The sequence below is a fragment of the Anneissia japonica genome, unplaced genomic scaffold (assembly GCF_011630105.1).
Source record: "Anneissia japonica isolate Jap-2015-1 unplaced genomic scaffold, ASM1163010v1 scaffold2707_len876726_cov182, whole genome shotgun sequence".
NCBI classification, from domain to species: Eukaryota; Metazoa; Echinodermata; class Crinoidea; order Comatulida; family Comatulidae; genus Anneissia; species Anneissia japonica.
The window spans coordinates 801,982-820,744 of NW_022723260.1; the positions used below are offsets into that span (position 1 = coordinate 801,982).

The window sequence follows — 18,763 nt, forward strand, 5'->3', positions numbered from 1 at the left end:
AAATTGTGAGCCAAAAAGAGCCCCATACTCAGAAAGCCACGGGTTTCCCGGCCCCAGCGTTACGCTACTGAAGCCAGGTGTTAAAAAAATGTTGCTTGATGTTTCAGAAAATCTGTTCTTGAGCTTCACCCAGAAGCTCGCAGTCACCGTCAAATAACTCGCGTTGTTGAGACTAACTGGAGGTATAAAATTGTTGAGACAACATGTAATTTTTGTTCTTATGTTTAATCGTCTTATATAAACGCTTGTTTACATTGTAATCTGATAATTGGAGGTTTCTTTGAACAAATTTAAACGTATTTTCTATCTCGCTTGTTCTATATGCGCCTCATTCAGCGCACTCAGGAAATCCATGGTAAGTTTTTAAATGTTTTCCCACCTTTCTATAAAAGAATTGAATTTTTCGTTGTTCCAAAAATACAAATACAATATGTAATTGGCACTTGTTTCGAATCCCGCTTATATACCATTTGGAAATCACAGAACAGAAGGATAAAAGGCGTAGTCTGATTCGATTTTAAAATGAATATCAACATCTGTTATTGAATTAAAAATGGTATTGTCACAAAGGATGTAGTCAACCACACCTTTGCCATGACGGCCTATGAAAGCAAAACAACTATAAAAAAAAATAATTAAAAAAAAAATGTAAAAAAAAAACAAAAAAAAAAACGCCCATGATTAATTCTTCCGTTTCATTTCCACGATCATGACAAAATGGCGTAAATATATGTGACGTGATACGAAATTCACCAATCAAATGACAAGGATTTAACTTTTTAGTCATCTGTGGGCTTGCAATATCCTGACGCCTTTTACATTTAGGCCTACAGTATGTGCATTTAGTAGGCCTATATTTAGACTTTCAGGCTTTGGACTCCCACAGTAAAATATAGTGGTAAAATCCATTTTATTATCATGGTAAAATCAGCATTATTCAAGATCTACATTACGTTCACACATTTTTAGATCTTGAACATAAATTTCCGATTTGGTTACATAAAGAATGTAAAATTAATAATATATTAACAAGAGAGCGTTTAGTCCCGTTTGTAAAAAAAAAAAGAAAAACGACCAGTTGTAAAATACAAAAGTACGTCTATATAACTCTTTTATACCGTATATCTATCAGTATGCAAACTACTAAGTATATTATCATTAAGTTGTAGCGTATGCGCTGTAATTTATTATCTATATAAGTAGGTTATAGTATTTGTCATATGTATGTATTTTGAGGTTTAAACCGAACGAAATAGTACCTTGCTGCTGTTGCACTTCGCTCTACACTACAGAGGGCGGCAAACTGAAATCCACTAAAATCAGAAATCGAGCTCGTATGTCCGTATGTCCGCGCTCACAACGCAGCTGGCGATATCCGCTCGTTCGTTCGAATCTTACGGCTTAACTTTTGTCGGTTGTTGACTTTAAATCAATCATTAGCTATTCCCAAATATGAAAATCGATATACACAATCATATTTTACCTAAGAGATGGCCAGATTTGAAAGAGGTGAGCGCAAATTTTAGCCTAGGCCTAGCTACTGTAGGTGGTAGGCTAGTCTAGGCTAGTAGACCTGTATGTAGGCCTAGCCTAGGCCTAGTAGTAGTAGCTTAGGCCTAGGCCTATATAAGTATAGCCTGCTGTAGGTTACTGTTGTGTGATGCCAGCGATAGGCTAAGCCTAGCTAGCTTGGGTCTAGCCTAGAGCATCCGTATTCCTTTTATCTATATAAGTAGGTTATAGTATTTGTCATATGTATGTATTTTGAGGTTTAAACTGAACGAAATAGTACCTTGCTGCTGTTGCACTTCGCTCTACACTACAGAGGGCGGCAAACTGAAATCCACTAAAATCAGAAATCGACCTCGTATGTCCGTATGTCCGCGCTCACAACGCAGCTGGTGATATCCGCTCGTTCGTTCGAATCGTACGGCTTAACTTTTGTCGGTTGTTGACTTTAAATCAATCATTAGCTATTCCCAAATATGAAAATCGATATACACAATCATATTTTACCTAAGAGATGGCCAGATTTGAAAGAGGTGAGCGCAAATTTTAGCCTAGGCCTAGCTACTGTAGGTGGTAGGCTAGTCTAGGCTAGTAGACCTGTATGTAGGCCTAGCCTAGGCCTAGTAGTAGTAGCTTAGGCCTAGGCCTATATAAGTATAGCCTGCTGTAGGTTACTGTTGTGTGATGCCAGCGATAGGCTAAGCCTAGCTAGCTTGGGTCTAGCCTAGAGCATCCGTATTCCTTTCTGGATCTTGATTGGTAATTGACAATAATATGTTTCCAAGAAGGTTTGGTTTTACTGTATGTATACCGTCACTGAACACTGCAGAATCTGACTGTTTATAGATGCATATACCCGACAAGGAGTTTGTCAAAACCTAGGCCTAGTTTGACAAGTGCATCCATGGCCACTTTGCCAAAACGCAGTTTGCCGAATTCAATTCACCGAAATCAATTCACCGAAATCGTGCAAACCCATTTTTACCGTAACCCAGTTGCTAAATCTTGCCATCACCGTCGCACAAAGTACAGCATACTGTGCCTTTGAAAAATGATGGGTGAGTCAGGGAGGAGCCGTGTTTATATAAATTAAAAGAAAAACTATTGCCACTGGAAAACAACAAGGCAGCCACGATGAGATCATTGCCAGACCAAACATTATAATTTTTCTATCTACATATGTTATTTTGTTACCAATCCCTGAGATCTAAAAGCATAATTTTGGCCATACTAAGCCCTACAAAAGTCCTACCTGGGACCCTGGCCGAGGTTCTAGTCGGCCCCTTGTTTCTGAACCCATCAGCAATTTTCTGGAGCCACACTAAATTCAGGTCTAAATATAGATCTGCAATGGATTTAATCAATCGGTCACCAAGCACATCTCTAGAACAATTTAATGGCATGAAGTTCATTTATTATCATGGTATATTTAATTCAAAAACAACAATTACAATTGATAAAAAGTATAAGAATTTGCTGCATGCAGTTTTATAATTAGACAATTAATGGCACTATAATACAAGGCAACAATTTGAGTTTAGTACTTTTGTATACTGTGTGTATTTACATTAGGCCTGGTTTGTGGTGGGTGGTAATATTAGACTGGTTTTTCCATCATGGATAGAGCAATTTTATTCGGAAACTTTCATTACTCATTCGGGAGACGTGATTTTCAAAGTTACGACACCTTAAAAAACAAGCAAAATTATGTATTTCTTATGATTTTAAATATCATTCACACTATTGTTTTTTCGCCATCAATTCCATGCAATAAAGTTCAATAATCTGATTAGTGTTTCCAATAGTAATGTCAACTCAACCCCATGCCAACTTGGCTTCCGTAGGTTCATGTTAACTCAGTCATAAACCAACCTTGGTGTCGTTCAAATTAATTCCAATTCAGAAGTCAAAGTTAAGGCCTACAACAGTACTAGGACTTTACTGCTGGACTGCCCTATAATACATTTCCTAACCTTGGCTCCTTATTTGTAAACATCAATACCAAGCCATACTCATAATTGTAAATTACGCCCTTATAAATTATAAAGGACGACTATGTAACATTGCTAACCATTCTTGGACCACAGCTTTGTTTTTTATAAATAGGTTGAATCACAGTGACTACATAACAGTGATACACTGCATTATTCTTTTGTTGATTACAGTACTTACTAATCAAAAGAGTAGTTGAGCTGATCCCTCAATGAGTGGGTGTGCAGAGGTGTGTCACTATACTCTTTCCCTATTGGTTCAGATTAGTGTGCTTTGTCGGTATACAGTCGCTTGTCTCTACATGGTTTGAGTGAAGAAAAAGAATTACAAATAATTTTTACTTAGTAGGAGTTGGGTAAGGCAGGGGCAAAAGAGACAAGTCATGACATAATTATTTACTGTATCTATTAATTAGACATAACTAAAAAAGAACCCCAAATGTTTGTTATCATGTTTTTGTAAGTAGATGAGGACCCGTTGTATTAGGGCTTGGCCAGGCCTCACAGGCAGACCATGTACAATGTGTGTTGTGAATTTTACGTTAAAGAATGAAAAAAATTAAATTGACAGTTAAAAAGAATGTTGGTGGGGATAAGAATGTGTTTTTTCCAAACATTTTGCCTTGAATTAAATTTATTTATTTGGCAGGAAGGAAAATATTCTCTCATAGTCAGTACAGTACCCAGTTACACTAAAATATGTTTTCATAACATTGCTACAGTGTTTTCACAGCAATTGTTACCCTATTCCCTTTCTGATACAATAGGGAAGTCTCCCCAGAAATGCAACTGACCTTTCATTGTACACCTACCAACTCTCATGAGCATCCACTTTTTACATTTCATGCCTACGTTTGTACTCGCATCTCCTTTGTGAGTCCTCGGGTTGTATTAATCCTGGAGAAATGTTCCATAAACGTTGAATGAGGATGTTTATAAAAAATAAAATTTATAAACTGTATGCCGATTACAGTATACCCTAAAATTCATAAAAATGAAGTGGATTCGTCATTAAAATGTGAATATACAGTATGCCCTGTAAATTTCTTTTTATAAAGCTATACCGACTGAGGACTGTAATCCTTAGCAGTTCCACTACAATTTAAAAAAGAAATAACATAGATTGTGCTCTAATTCGTGATTACTACATAATTTAGAGTGCGCTATATACTGTACAAGTATACTGGTATACCGTTGGCGCGCCTTTTATCAATTTTATTGCCCGGTTCAAATTTGAAACAACTTCATTTTTCATTCCAAAATATTTATAGTAATAATTTGAGTACTGATTTATTTTTTATGTATTAGTACTAAATGCTATACTGCATTATATTGCAGAGATATGGGTATGGTGGCTGGATCCAACTACACCACCATTGCGAAGGGAAGGCAAAGATGATGAAAGATGGCAAATTATTCCGTATTATAGATCAGAATTGCTGGGATCCAGCAACAAGGATTGAGGAGATGGATCAAACAGGTAAGAAATTACATTTTTAATCCCAATTTTGTTCTATAGTATTATTGTTAAATATAGATTGCTTGTAAAATGTTGCATTAAATCAAATCAAAATTAAAGTTTCTTTTAGTAAGATACTGTACCTTGAAGGTCATTACAAATCAGGGCTGTATTCTGTCTTCTAAAGTAGTTATTGATTATTAATTAAGTATTACAGTTAATGTAATTATCAATGTTATTCTTATTATGTTGTGGAGCCACCAGCAAATGTATGTCCTAAGACCTATTGCCGGATACTTAACCGGTCCTGATTTTGAATACTTTACACTTCTTCAGTGTCGTCTCCTCAATTACTGATGGGGAGTTTCAAAATTTTTGAACTCGCATCTTCTTTGTGAGTTGTCAGGTTGTATTAGTCCTGGAGAAATGTTCCATAACCTTTTCTGTAACAATTCCAGTCTCTGGATACTGACTTCCCTCTCCCCAAGTGTAATACTTTTACGAGGTCCGGTCAGGATGGCAATGGGCAGATGGTTTGGTATGGCCTTTCACAACCTCTGGTGCTGCAATCACAGCTGCTTCCATTTGTCCAATACATGCGCCTGTAAGTTGTGCAACTCATCAGCATTCCTCTCAAGGCATCACCACCTCACCTGCCCTTGGCTAACAATAAACATCAGCTGGGGGTTAAATAAACACATTTTGGCAACAGAAAAGATTTTACATGTTCTGTATTGAAAAATTAGTGCAGATATTGGCTTAAATCATTGTCATTAGTTTGACATGTGTCCTTGTTGGCTTGATAGAGCATCATATTCATTTTTTGAATAAAATGTTTCAAAATACAAATACAAATTTTTTTATTAACATTAATTTGCTATGTAACAAAAAGCAGCTGCATTTCCTATATATAGTGATAGTAATATCAAGCTATTCATCATTAAGAAATAATTTTTAAAAATAATAAATAGATTTGCCTAAATAATACAATTTTCCTGATTTGCTAGATAATTTTCATATTACAAAAAATGTATGCATTTTTTTAAAATTAGGAGTAACTGTACAAGCATTATCCACAGTGCCAATCATGTTTAGCTACTGGGCCAAACCAGAGGATGCCTTAGATCTTTGTAAGATCATAAACGATGACCTTGCTACTACGGTTAAAACGCATCCATCACGATTTGTTGGCCTTGGAACAGTTCCTCTTCAAGCCCCAGATCTTGCCATTCAGGAAATGACCAGATGTATACAGGTACACTATAGTTTTTTTGTTTTTTTTAGCACCTGGTTTGACACATACTGTAGGTGTCGCCTTCGATCACACTGGGGGTGATGTTTTAATTCTATTTGTTTTTTGAAAACAAGGCAGTAATGAGTTGAATTGCTATCATTTCCCAAGCTAAAGTACTGTACATTTTTACCGATACTGTGCCTTGGCGAGAACGTATGCCTTTACTGTGATGTGGATTTTTGTCTGCGACATAATATAATAGAGTATAATCATGTTCATCATCAAACATCCTTGCTTTGTCTTAAATCATTGTGTTATCCATATTTAATAATCTACCTTCCAAAGCCAACCGTGTGTTAGCAACAATGTATAAATTATAAAAGAATTTAATTGCAAGGCCATAATAAGAACCTAGCTTTTTCCTGGTACTAACTTAACCTAATAATTTAATTTGGTGTTCAATGTGTTCCATACATGTTTGATCCAATGACCGAGGTAGTAATGTGAAGCACTTAGAGGCTTTGTAAAGGCATTAAGCGCTATATAAGAACGACATATTATTATTATTATATCAAAGGCAAGTTATAGGCAAGTTAATTTAGCTAAGCACAACTACTACTGTACATCAAATGCTCATCATATATTTATGCAGACATGCTCCTAATTTAGGTATATTTGGCATCTCTGTGGCTTGGTGGATACTTGCCTTTCAATCCAAGCTACAAAGTTCAAATCCTGTATTAAATCCTTTTTTTTCCATGACAAAACTATTCTACTGAAATCATTTGCTTTGGGGTCATTCACAATTATCAACATTTTTACAAGTGTGCTAGGGTGGAGGCTGTAGTAACATTTGTAAACTTTTACATATGCATGAAAATTATAACACAACCATGGATATAATATATATTTTTATGTAACCAAATACAGTACTTTAGTTGAAAAAATGTAGAATGGTTTTGTGAAAACAACATTTACACTTTCGGAGAGGTGGTGGGGGGGGGGGAAGGGTGCCAAAAAAGAGTACTGTTTGTACACTTGTGAAAATGTTGATAATTGTGAACAATCCCTTTAAGAAAATTAAAAGGTATATTAACATAGCAAAATACATACCACAGATATCACACTAATATACAATGTGATAGTTGAGAATATTTTGTTCAGCCATTTTTTTCACCCAAGTTTGGCTGGGGCCCCTAGAGACCAGCGGCAGCCACCATGCAGTGTACCAAAATTTAATGAGTAAATTTTATTAGGTAAACGTTATTAATATGCAAAAAAAATGGATTGGAATATAGTAAAATTACAATTACAGTAATGATATTTTGATGCTGAATACATTAATTATATAAATAATGATTCTATAATTAGTGAACAGTGCTATAATTATGTGTATTTAAATTATTATTAGAAGATGCCACATGTAAATCACAATTATCTGTATAAATAGTTGTAGTTATTGAAGACAATGTGCCTTCTTCTGTAACACTTCAGGAAAAAGTATAGACAGAAAGCCAGACAGACAGTTTATGACTTTCCTACAACTTATGCAAATTTGCAATTAGTTAAGAATTCTCAACAACTACTAGTTGTACAGTAGGTTGTATTGTACATAATAATGCATTCCCTTTGTTTGATTGCCTGACCATCGTTGGCGTGCAAGATAGCTTATATAAGGGTATATTTAGGAATATATGAGGATGATACTCATCACTAGGATTACATTGATGATAATTTTGATGACTGATGGTGATGACAATTAAATTAAATTATTTTTGATGATTTACAGTACAGTCTGATGATGATGATCTTGATATTGAGGATGATGATGAATATTAATAGTGATGGTGTTGAGTGGTCATCATATTAGTAATTATTTTGATGATCATGGTTGAAATAATAGTAATAATAACTGATGATATTGATAATGATGACAATAGTAGTTGAAAATAATGATTGGGATAAATGTTTCATGATGACGATTCATTATTTTGATGATATTATTGATTGATGATGATAATATTAATAATAATGATTATTAATGATGATGATTATAATTAATGTTAATTTTTAGTGTAATGTTTGTGATTTAAGTATTTATTCTTATGTATAATTTTCTTCTCTAGGAGCTTGGCTTCCCAGGTATTGAGATTGGATCCCACGTCAACGATTGGAATTTAGATGCTCCAGAACTTCAACCATTTTTTGCTGTGAGTATTTGTGGAATATACAGTATATAGTAAAGGGAGTTACATGGGTATTGTGAGTATTTGTGAAGCCTTTTTACTCCAGCATTAGCAAATAATTAGACATACTCCTGTAATGACACGGTCTCATTATATTAAGGCACACCTCAACATCAGGAGTGTTTGTGCATTGCCCAAGAAAAAAAAAGTAGTTTGCAACCTCAGCTTTGTAAAAAAAAAATGAAGCAAAATAGAGTCTACAGTAAAACCAAAGACAAGGGCTTGGAACATTTAGATTTATTCTATCCCTCCTCATCCAATCACTTCATTATTAATTTTTAGTATTTTAAGTACTCTTAAAAATGGTTCTGCTTGTTTTGCTTTTAAACATTTCTAGGCAGCTGAGGAGTTGGACTGTTCCATCTTTGTACATCCATGGGATATGGAGATGTCGGGGAGGATGTCCAAATATTGGTTACCATGGTTGGTTGGAATGCCAGCAGAAACTGCCACAGCTATGTGTTCCCTTATTTTTGGTGGTGTACTTGAGAGATTCCCAAAGTTAAAAGTTTGCTTTGCACACGGAGGTGAGTTATTTATTATGTGCTGTTTTTCTAGATTGAAATTTAAGTCTCTTGTATACCTTTATTGTAGTATATCAGTAATTTATTATTACAGTGGTATTTCAGAAAGATAAAAACTATTGGTTATATAATAAGCTTAAATTAAATTTTTAAAATGACATGCATAATCCTGTGCTTCATTTCTGTGTTTTGTATGCTTTTATTTTTTAATTTTAAGTAGAATTTGAATAAAATCTAATAAATCAAAATAATTAATAGATTGACAGAAATATATTATATTAAAAAAAAATAATTAACAAAATTACTTCAGATCACAAGAAAAATATACATTGATTCTAGTCTTATTGTGACTAATTTAAATATTTAACATATTAAATGCAAAAAAATTTCAAATTAATGTTGGGACATTTCTCACAAAAGCTGTTTATTATTGTTACAATGAAATTAATTAAATATAACATTTTGGTAAACCATCTTTTATTGTTTTTTTTTTAAAATATTGTAGGAGGTTCTTTTCCTTGTACCATTGGTAGAATCGAACATGGATTTAATGTGCGGCCTGATCTTTGCGCTGTTGAGAATGAAGTCAATCCACGCCAGTACCTGGGCCGCATATACACAGACTCATTGGTGCATGATCCTGAAGCACTCAAACTACTTGTTAATGTAATTGGGAAGGTAAATAAACCTGAATACTGTTGCTATTAATGAATATTATCTCTGTATTAGACTTCATATATAAAGGGCTTTGCCATGCCAAAACCAGCATTAGTAACCAAAACTAAAAAAATGGACTTTCTGATAAGTTTATATTCTCCACATTATAAGCTTTAAAATGATAGGTTACTTACAGGAATCAATCTACTATTGCCAAAGTTATGAGTAAAAGTAACACAGCTTCTCTGTCCTAAAGTGTACAATACTGACACATTCTACTGCTGATTACTCAGCTTAATACACTGATCTCTACTAAGATATCTGGATTACTTATTGGCTGGTTTTAGTGAGGCCACCAACACCTTATTGGAGGCCTGTTTATGCAGTTTAAAAAAGTGCAAGTGAAGTAATTTGCATTGTTAGTGATCGACGTCACTATCACAACGCAACAACACTCACACTTTTGTAAACTGCATAAACAGTCGCATTGAGTGCTTAGATGATTTTAAAATATTCTTACAATTATTTAAATTTATTATTGAAAAGTCTTGCAAGAATCGTTATTTTTAACAATAAGTTAAACAAATGCCAAAACAAACTTGTCTAAACTGGTACGTCACTTAGGCCCACCAACATGATGAGCAATCCAGCTATTATAGTAGTGGTTTAACATACTGTAGTGCTGTGACAGTACGCTGGTTTTGGGATGCCAAGCTTCATATATTATAAAACTTTGCCCTTCAGTGAAGCTGATATATTTAGACCTTAATCCTAGCGGATCTGTAGCTTGTTGGTCAAGATGCTTCTTTCCAATGTTATAGTTTTGGGTACAAATCCTGCAAACACCACACTAAAAACAATTGTAATTCCTCCTCATGACAAGAGGCTTATCCATCCTTTGATACTATTGATGATTCACTGTTAGATATGTATAAACATTGTTTTCAGTTCTTTAGATTTATTTTATAATTCCCTCATAATTACTTTATTTTACTTTTATATATTTTGTTTTAAGTACGTTAAATATGTTTGGTTTTGTACAAAGAATTTTACTAATATTTATATATAAATATAATTTTATAGATAATTATATTGGTTTATAAGACAATAGGTCTTCCTGCCTAGAGCATTAAAATAAATTATATATTTTTATTGCAGGATAATATTGTGCTTGGTAGCGATTATCCATTTCCGTTGGGAGAGCATCATCCAGGCAAACTGATTCAATCAATGGACGATTTCAGCGATGAACTTAAGGTGTGTTGTGTAATTGTCAAATTGGATGAATGTCTTCAATTTTTTTTTTGATATTTTAATATTACCTGAATCAGATAGTAACTATTTTTATATAATATAATAATATATATTAATACAATAATTGATTTTCAATTTTATGATTTATTATTTAAAAAAAATTATGTATGATACAATATACTGTATGATAGTTTAGATAATATAAATAGTATAATCTAATAGTAACTTGTGTGATGAAGCTGTGCATTTAATGGCAATAGATGGGTAAAGGCTGAAGTAGATGTAAAAATTTAAAATCTAAATTTTGACCAATGATATAGCATGCTACTGTACATCAAAACATGTTGATATTCATGTGTGCACTGAACCGTGGAAATCTGGAGGCTAGAGGGCTGAAATGCAAGTTACGGTGGTGCACAGTCTTTTGGATGAAACGTTTTAAGCCGTTGGTCCTGTGTGCATTATGGCCCATGTGCACATTAAAGTATGCAGTACTTTTCGAAAAAGAGTAGGGGATTGTCTCCTGTTGTACTGCCCAATCACCACCATTAGGACTCCACTTGGAAATATGTCTTCCTAAGTGGGTTATCCTTGGTGTTAACACTGAATTAATTCATCCATTGAGAAAGCTGCTATTGCAGGTACCTTATGACTCATAGCTTGATAGTCAGTTTGTTGCATTGTCATGTTGACTAGCACTAGTCATCATACTTTAAATACAACCAATTATTTATATGATCAGTCTGCTATTGGATTGACTTTGTGGTGATGAAGATAATTTAAGGTTACTAGATCGGTAAGATGTGTCCTGTTTTACCGAATTTAAAGTTCAATTAAAATGGAGCAGTTGGAGGTTATGTTAGTAGTTATAATATTTAATGTGCAATTTTTGTGTGATTCCCAGCTTGTGCAATCAATTTAATTATTAAATGTGGGTTATAAGTTTAGGCAATGAAATGAGGTCAGAATGTTAACCACACTGTTTTTTTGTTTTTTTTAACAGGATAAATTGCTAGCAGATAATGCCTGTAAATTTCTTGGTATCGACCGCGCTTTATACGAACCAGCTTGTTCTTCTCAATCTTCAACTGCAGTGTTATCGTCGGTGTCAGGCAGTGAAAATTCTGAACCCAGCCCTAAGAGACAAAAGACCGGAGCGTCCATTACAAACAGCATCTAGGCTTAATTCAATCATTGATTGTTGACCGTGCTGGGGAAACAGATGTCCAGTAGAATGATGAAGTTCGCCATTGATTGCGGTTATGCAAGTCATCATGTGACTACTAGTTCATATTAACATGCACAGTACATGTGACTATATACATGAAGTCTATATTCTCACATGGACTGGTCAGTAAATGCATCTTATCACATGAATTTATTATGTTGTCACATGAACATATGACAGTTACATGTGTGACAATCAAGGGCCATAGTGACTATTGGATGAAAAAGTCTTTGAGATGCACTGTAAGTGAGACTTTCTCATTTAACATTTTATATACTCATGTACATCACATTTGACTATCACATGAACATGTAATTTGGACACATGCATAGCACATTGACTCAACCAGGAAAATGTTATACGGTTTTGGTTAAATGTCATAGTAAATGTGACTATTAGATGAACTAGTCGTAGACAAACTGTGATTGATGTTCACATGAACATGCCATATAGTAACATGCATACAGTGGCATATCTTGATTCAGGGAGGTTAATGGGAGGGCTTACAAAGGTGAAGCAGGAAGGCTTGATGCTGTTTGGCAAAATAAGGTGATATGAGGTGATTTTAAACTACTTGAGTGTCTTGAATTTTCCAGTCGGGGCGACCTAGAGGAGATAACAAACTTTTCTTGGGAACTCCCACCACTTGGTATGCCACTGCATGCCTTAAGCAAATGGGACTATCACAGGAATGTGTGTAAACTGCCATTTTTAGGATAGGGTTATTTATTTTTCATAACTACAAGGCTATTAAGTTTTTTAGTTTTTAATTACAATAATTGTTATTTGGTCAAGGAGGAATATATACTTGTAAATAGTGTCAGTTAATTACTTAAAATATTTGCCAGAAAAATTATTTTCGATCTTAATCAGATGTGAGCGATGAAGAAGTATTCATGGTAGCTTCCATTGAAAAATGAATTTTATTTATTGTTAATTGTTGCTTTGTAAATCACTTAACTAAAGATTCATTTTTGCATTCATGTATTTTAAAAATATTATACCACAACTATTATTATTATTGTAAGTGTTATTTTAACATCTTTATTGTGTTCCATTGATGATATTAATTACATTATAAAAATATGTAATGCACCTGATGATGGGAGAAGGTCCTTTTAAATCGAACGTCTTTTCTCTGCTGCCATCTAGAGGACCAGTTTACAAGTCCCTACAATGTATACGACCTGGAGGATAGAACTGTAGATGCATCTGCAAAGCAAGCAACTTTTGTTTTGTTACAAACTCTTAGAATAATATTGATTTTAAACATTTTTAATTGTTAACCTATCAAATCTTTGCTTTTTATGTTACAGATACTCTACATAATCACTGATGCTTAGGCCTATGTGTTTTTCAATACTCTTGTAGGCATTATTTAGTTAATATGTAATACAGTACTGTAATTAGTTTTACTGTAAAATTGGGAAAAATAGAACACAAGATGCTGTAAATATAAAGACGTCTGTATTTATAATTAAAAGGTCTGTTGAATTGATTTTGTTTAGTTTTTTATTTTCTATTTATTAAATACTAAAACTTGTTTGAAATACCTGATTGTACATAATAAAATAGTGATACTAATATTAGTATTGGTGGTGATGAGATTATGATGGCGACAACAACGACGACAACCATGATTAGTACTATTAATAATAGTACTAATGATGATTGTAATGGCGATGACGACAATGATGGTGAAAACAGTGACGATGATGATGATGATGATAATGACAACAATTATAATAATGTCTAGTGTTCATGGTTAATAGCAATATTGGTACAATAATAAAAATAATATAAATATAAAAAATACTAATAATATAAATTAGTATCAAAATGATAATAGTACCAATTTTAAAACAAAAGGTTATAAATCCTGTGGAATCTTTCTCAATAAGACGGAAAAAAAATTATTTGGTCGGTAGGAAAACTTTAATTTTTTTTTTTTTTAAACTAAATGCCGACCCTTAATTTTATAAAATTTGGGTCGGTCGGGAGTGGTCACTGAGTAAAGAGACAAGGGTTGGACACATTTATGAAAATCAGGGGCGGATCCAGCCTCGCAAAAAAGAGGGGGCGTGAATGTGTGAACTGAGTGGGAATCTCGGGAAAGAGCCCCTGGTAGGGATGCAAGGAGGTTAATCTCCCTTAAATCTTTAGCACCTTTATTAATTAGATGTTATATTTGATTGATTTTTACTATTTACCTTGGTAATTTTCTGATAAACTTTACACAATTCTTTTTTTTTTACAAAAAATAGAGGGGGCGTACGCCCCTTACGCCCCCCTCTAAATCCCCCTCATCATTATCATCATCCCCACCATTACCATCATCATATTTATATCATAATCATAATCGTCAACAACAACATCATTAATATCATAACCACCACCACTATCAACATCGTCGCCATCAACATCATCATCATAGTGACCAACCCACTCGCATCGTGCGGACCGGGTCCCGCATTTCAAAGTGATTTTGGTTGAAACACGCATTTTGCAGAAACACATGCGTGATCATAAATTTGTCACGCATTTAGCACAGGGCTATACGTGATAACGAATTGTCACAAATTCCGGGGAAAATCTATTTAAAATTAGAAGAAATTAGTTGTATAAAAAAAATATAAAAACGGTCATGCAGTTTAAACTTGAGTCATTGACAGTATTTACGTGGATACTTAATTTGCGCTACTAAACATTAATCAGTATGCCTATTCAATTTTTGTTGTTTCCTGTTCCCTGGTTTAAGTAATAAAATGTTTGCGTACATAGTTCGGGTGCCTCAAATTTAACATAATGTAGGTCCTACATTGAAACTCAAATTGTATGTGTCTTTATTAAAAATATTTTTGTACCCGGTATTGTCAACAAACGCTCCTTGAAATTGATTTAAAACAGTTAAAATGCTCAGATCCTCAGGGCTCCGCCTCTGGACCCCGGGCCCTGCTCCCCACCCCTCCCCCCAACAAATTGGTGTACTCACGCATTTCAAATCTTTAAGGTTGGTAACTATGAACAAAACATACAGTAATCTGTCGATTCTGAAATTAAAACTTTTAAAAGTAAAAATTTGGCCAATTTTCTGCAAAAAAAAAAAAAAAAAACGCGTAAAAATTTCGCGTTCTGGTGGCACCTACAGCCGCTTTAAAAAAGTGATTTCTATTTTTTATTCAAAGTCTCGCTTTTAATTTTGTTTGAAGTTTAGATAGAACGGCGCCTCTAGACATTTCCAATTGTTTCATATTCATCATTTGCATATTTTATAATATATTTTAACACGATTTTAGTAGCCCTTATTTATATGAAAAATAAAGTACTTTAGGATAATACTAAATGTTCATTAAAATCACTAAAAATTATTTTTAAAAATAAGGCGAAAAAAAAGCAATTTCGCTGTACAATTATACAATAAATAGGCCTTATGTATCGTTGATTGTTTCTGCAAGTAATAACACCAATACCATACGTACAATTGAACCAAATATATTCTAATCACATGCTAACTATAATCACCTGACTCTCTCCCTGACGGGTTCCGGGGTCGACGAGGCTTCTTGTCGGTCTAGATGTGTATAAGAGACAGTATATACACACAAATTAAATGTACACATATATAACTTTTTTTTTCAATGCTTGGAAATAAATATAAAATGAATTATGCCCTTCTTCTCATCTTATTCAATGTCTGTGTTTACCTCAATAAATTAAATATCTGAAATATCCTTATAGGTCTAAACCAAAAGTGAAGAAGAATTGCTTCATCAATATTAGCTACGTTGTCTATTAAACTAGCAATGAAATCCACTGATGAAATCCTTTCGAGCACGACCTCAACAAAATACATAAAACAGGAAATGACGTGGTTGCTAAGCAACAAGCTCATGCATAATCATGAATATTCAGTAACAACTGTTCTACTTACACTAACAATAAAATCTTTTTGGTCGATTTTGTCAAAACTGAGCTAAAAGTTTTTATTGTTAGTCTAATGAGCACAGGTGTTACTGAATATGCATAAGCTGTTGCCTAGCAACCGACGTCATTTCCTAATTTGTAAAATTCGACGGCACCTTGCTCTTGAAAAGTTTCGTAATTTGTATCATGTGAATATGTGGAAATATTTATTTTTATAAGATATTGTAGTAGCCTATAGTAGTGGTACCGTATTTTGAAATTATTCGAAATGATTATAATATAATTCGACTGATTAATATCAAGAAATATATCATTAACGCAATACGACAAAGGAAGTACACGATGATGTATAAGTGCTATAGGCCTAATTACATGTAAGTACGGTATGTAATATCGTTTCAGGACCCCTGCTCGTTTTACAAGAAACATGAATTACAAATTGAATTAAATTCCGATGATCTAGTGGTATAAAACCTAATAATCGGCGCAAGTGACGATTATTTGCAGAAGACATAAATCCGGCTGTTGATACGCATTGTGTTCCGACAATTTTATATCGTATTCAGGTGATAATATTGAACATCGATCTCGCATATCTTCCAGATGAATCGGTAACGGTAGATTTAACCTGAGACACTGAAATAAAAAAGATTGGACTAGTGAAAATTACATTCAATTCAATTCAATTTTTATTACAAATGAAAATACATCATTTGGATAATATAAAAAGGTAAATATTAAAAAATGCACAAACATTAAAAAGTGATTATATAAAAACACTATAGAACAATATATAAAAACATTCAAATTTAGAATAAAGATTTACAAAAATTACGTAAATAATATTATTTTCATTTTGATATAATAATTTTGAATAAAGTGTAATGCTTAAAAGCAAATATTAAATGTTCATTTTAGACAATACTCTCGGAACCCCTACAATACCGATTGGTAGAACCTAGTCTTCTAAAATAAGGACTTAAAATCGAGGCTCAGCGTACAAATCTCTGACTCGTGTGTGAACCCATTGCATCTTTCAGAGGAGTAGGGGTTTACCCCGATGCTATGCTTGTGGAATAATGTGAACATGTACCGTACCACTATGCTTGCTATACGACGCAGGTAGCCACGGGCCACGCCCATACGTAATTCAGTACAATGAAGCTGCGAGTTATGGATTATTCTTCTGTCGTTACCTTTACATTTTCTAACACACAAAAAAAAAAAAAACATCAACTAGATTGTAACTTTTAATAACTCCCCAGGCGGGGAGTCATTTATGAATATAATTATTGTTGGCTTTTAAGTCTCTCAAAATATGGGAGGATGACAAGACAGAAGAAGGTTTCCCCAAGTCATTTAAACGTATGTTATTTGTACAGGCATTCAGTATTACGGTTTACAGAAAAAAAGAAAATTCTAGGCCCTACTCGAATTTCGAGTCTAAGAGTGCCATTTCCGGCCATCCAGAGGTACCATAATATTGTTCTTACCTCAGCCCCAATCATGGTGGGGCTGAGGGACTAGATAGTGTATACCCACCATCTGTGACAGTCGGTCTCTGGGCCCCCCTCTATTTAGAATTCCGGGATCCGCCACTGGCATAGAATATTCAACTTGTATATGGCAATACAGTGTACTTGCAGTATTTGGCCGACTTGGCTTCACAGACTATAACTATCTAATGAAGGCGGCCTTTTTGCGAGTAACTGTAAAGAGAAAATGTAATAACCTTGTTTATTCTGTATGGATAGCATTATTAAATAAGTTGAAATAGACAATAAAATGTATTTTAGTTTTATAAAAAATAATTATGTAAAAATTATAACATTCAGTAATTCATTTCTTATAATTTGCCGCCCATACGTTTATATAAATATTTTCCATGTAAATATTGTTACAGTTGTAATCTATTATTAGGCCTATTATTATTATTATTATTATTATTAATTAATTCAACAAAAATTTATTAATACAGATGATAAATCTTGATGTTATTAAATTCTAGTTTTATTTAACGCATGATAAAGAGGGTGGGGGTAGAGAAAAAGTTCCGGGTGAGTGGGGGGTAGGGGAGAAATTGTCCGATGGCGGATGTTCGGGAAAAAATTGTCACGGGGGAAAATGTCACCGTGTGAGTGGGAAATGTCGGGGGGAAAATGTCACCGTTGGGGTGGGAAATGTCCGGGGAAAAAACTGGTGGAAAATGTCCGGGGAGGGGAATAGCCTGCTTCCGATTATTAATATTTGACTGCCATGTAAGCGCATTATCAAATATTACCCCCTAAGTTTACGGGAAATAACTTGTTCTAGTTTGTGACTATTTGGGTCTAAACAGTAAGAGCCCAATCCCACTAGCGAGAGATTGCGGGTTCGATGCATACAACTATTAAGGAACTTTTGTTAATCTACAACACCTTTGAGCACTGTATTATTATTATTTATTTGAATTATACATTATGTGTGTTCCCAATTTGATTTGATTTGATTTATTTTGCATTCAATATCACACACATAACAATAACATTTTGAGAACGAACAAGGAGATGAATAATTAATTGAATGCCTGGATGACCCATTAAGTCTAGTGATTGTACACCAGACTTATTTCCAATGGGGTCCAGAAGCCAGGGTAATTATTGCACAAGAGCGAATATTTACAGATAGTGATCTGGCAAGGTTTAGAATAAATAGTAAAATATATAAAATAGGTAAACATAGGCCAATTTAAAATTAA

General features: G+C 33.9%; 1 protein-coding gene across 2 annotated transcripts; it reads left to right on the forward strand.

Moving 5' to 3' along the window:
- The first annotated feature begins 1,408 nt into the window (after positions 1–1,408).
- On the forward strand, positions 1,409–13,601 carry LOC117112154 (2-amino-3-carboxymuconate-6-semialdehyde decarboxylase-like). 2 transcript variants are annotated; one of them, XM_033255218.1, is made up of 8 exons: positions 1,409–1,509; positions 4,839–4,980; positions 6,012–6,214; positions 8,320–8,403; positions 8,777–8,966; positions 9,469–9,641; positions 10,779–10,877; positions 11,878–13,601. In XM_033255218.1, the coding sequence occupies exons 1-8, from the start codon at positions 1,453–1,455 to the stop codon at positions 12,052–12,054; spliced, it is 1,125 nt and encodes a 374-aa protein (XP_033111109.1). In that variant the 5' UTR covers positions 1,409–1,452; the 3' UTR covers positions 12,055–13,601. The 2 variants fall into 2 exon arrangements, with proteins under 2 accessions (XP_033111109.1, XP_033111108.1); XM_033255217.1 differs by lacking the exon at positions 1,409–1,509 and adding an exon at positions 1,851–2,042.
- Positions 13,602–18,763: the final 5,162 nt, after the last annotated feature.

What these genes read in the sequence shown, in the direction of transcription:
- LOC117112154 (XM_033255218.1), top strand. Translation starts at nt 1,453, where the DNA reads ATGAAAATCGATATACACAATCATATTTTACCTAAGAGATGGCCAGAT. An exon ending in GATGGCCAGATTTGAAAGAG is followed by an intron (nt 1,510 to 4,838) that starts GTGAGCGCAAAT and finishes ATTATATTGCAG; the next exon opens with AGATATGGGTATGGTGGCTG. An exon ending in TGAGGAGATGGATCAAACAG is followed by an intron (nt 4,981 to 6,011) that starts GTAAGAAATTAC and finishes TTTTAAAATTAG; the next exon opens with GAGTAACTGTACAAGCATTA.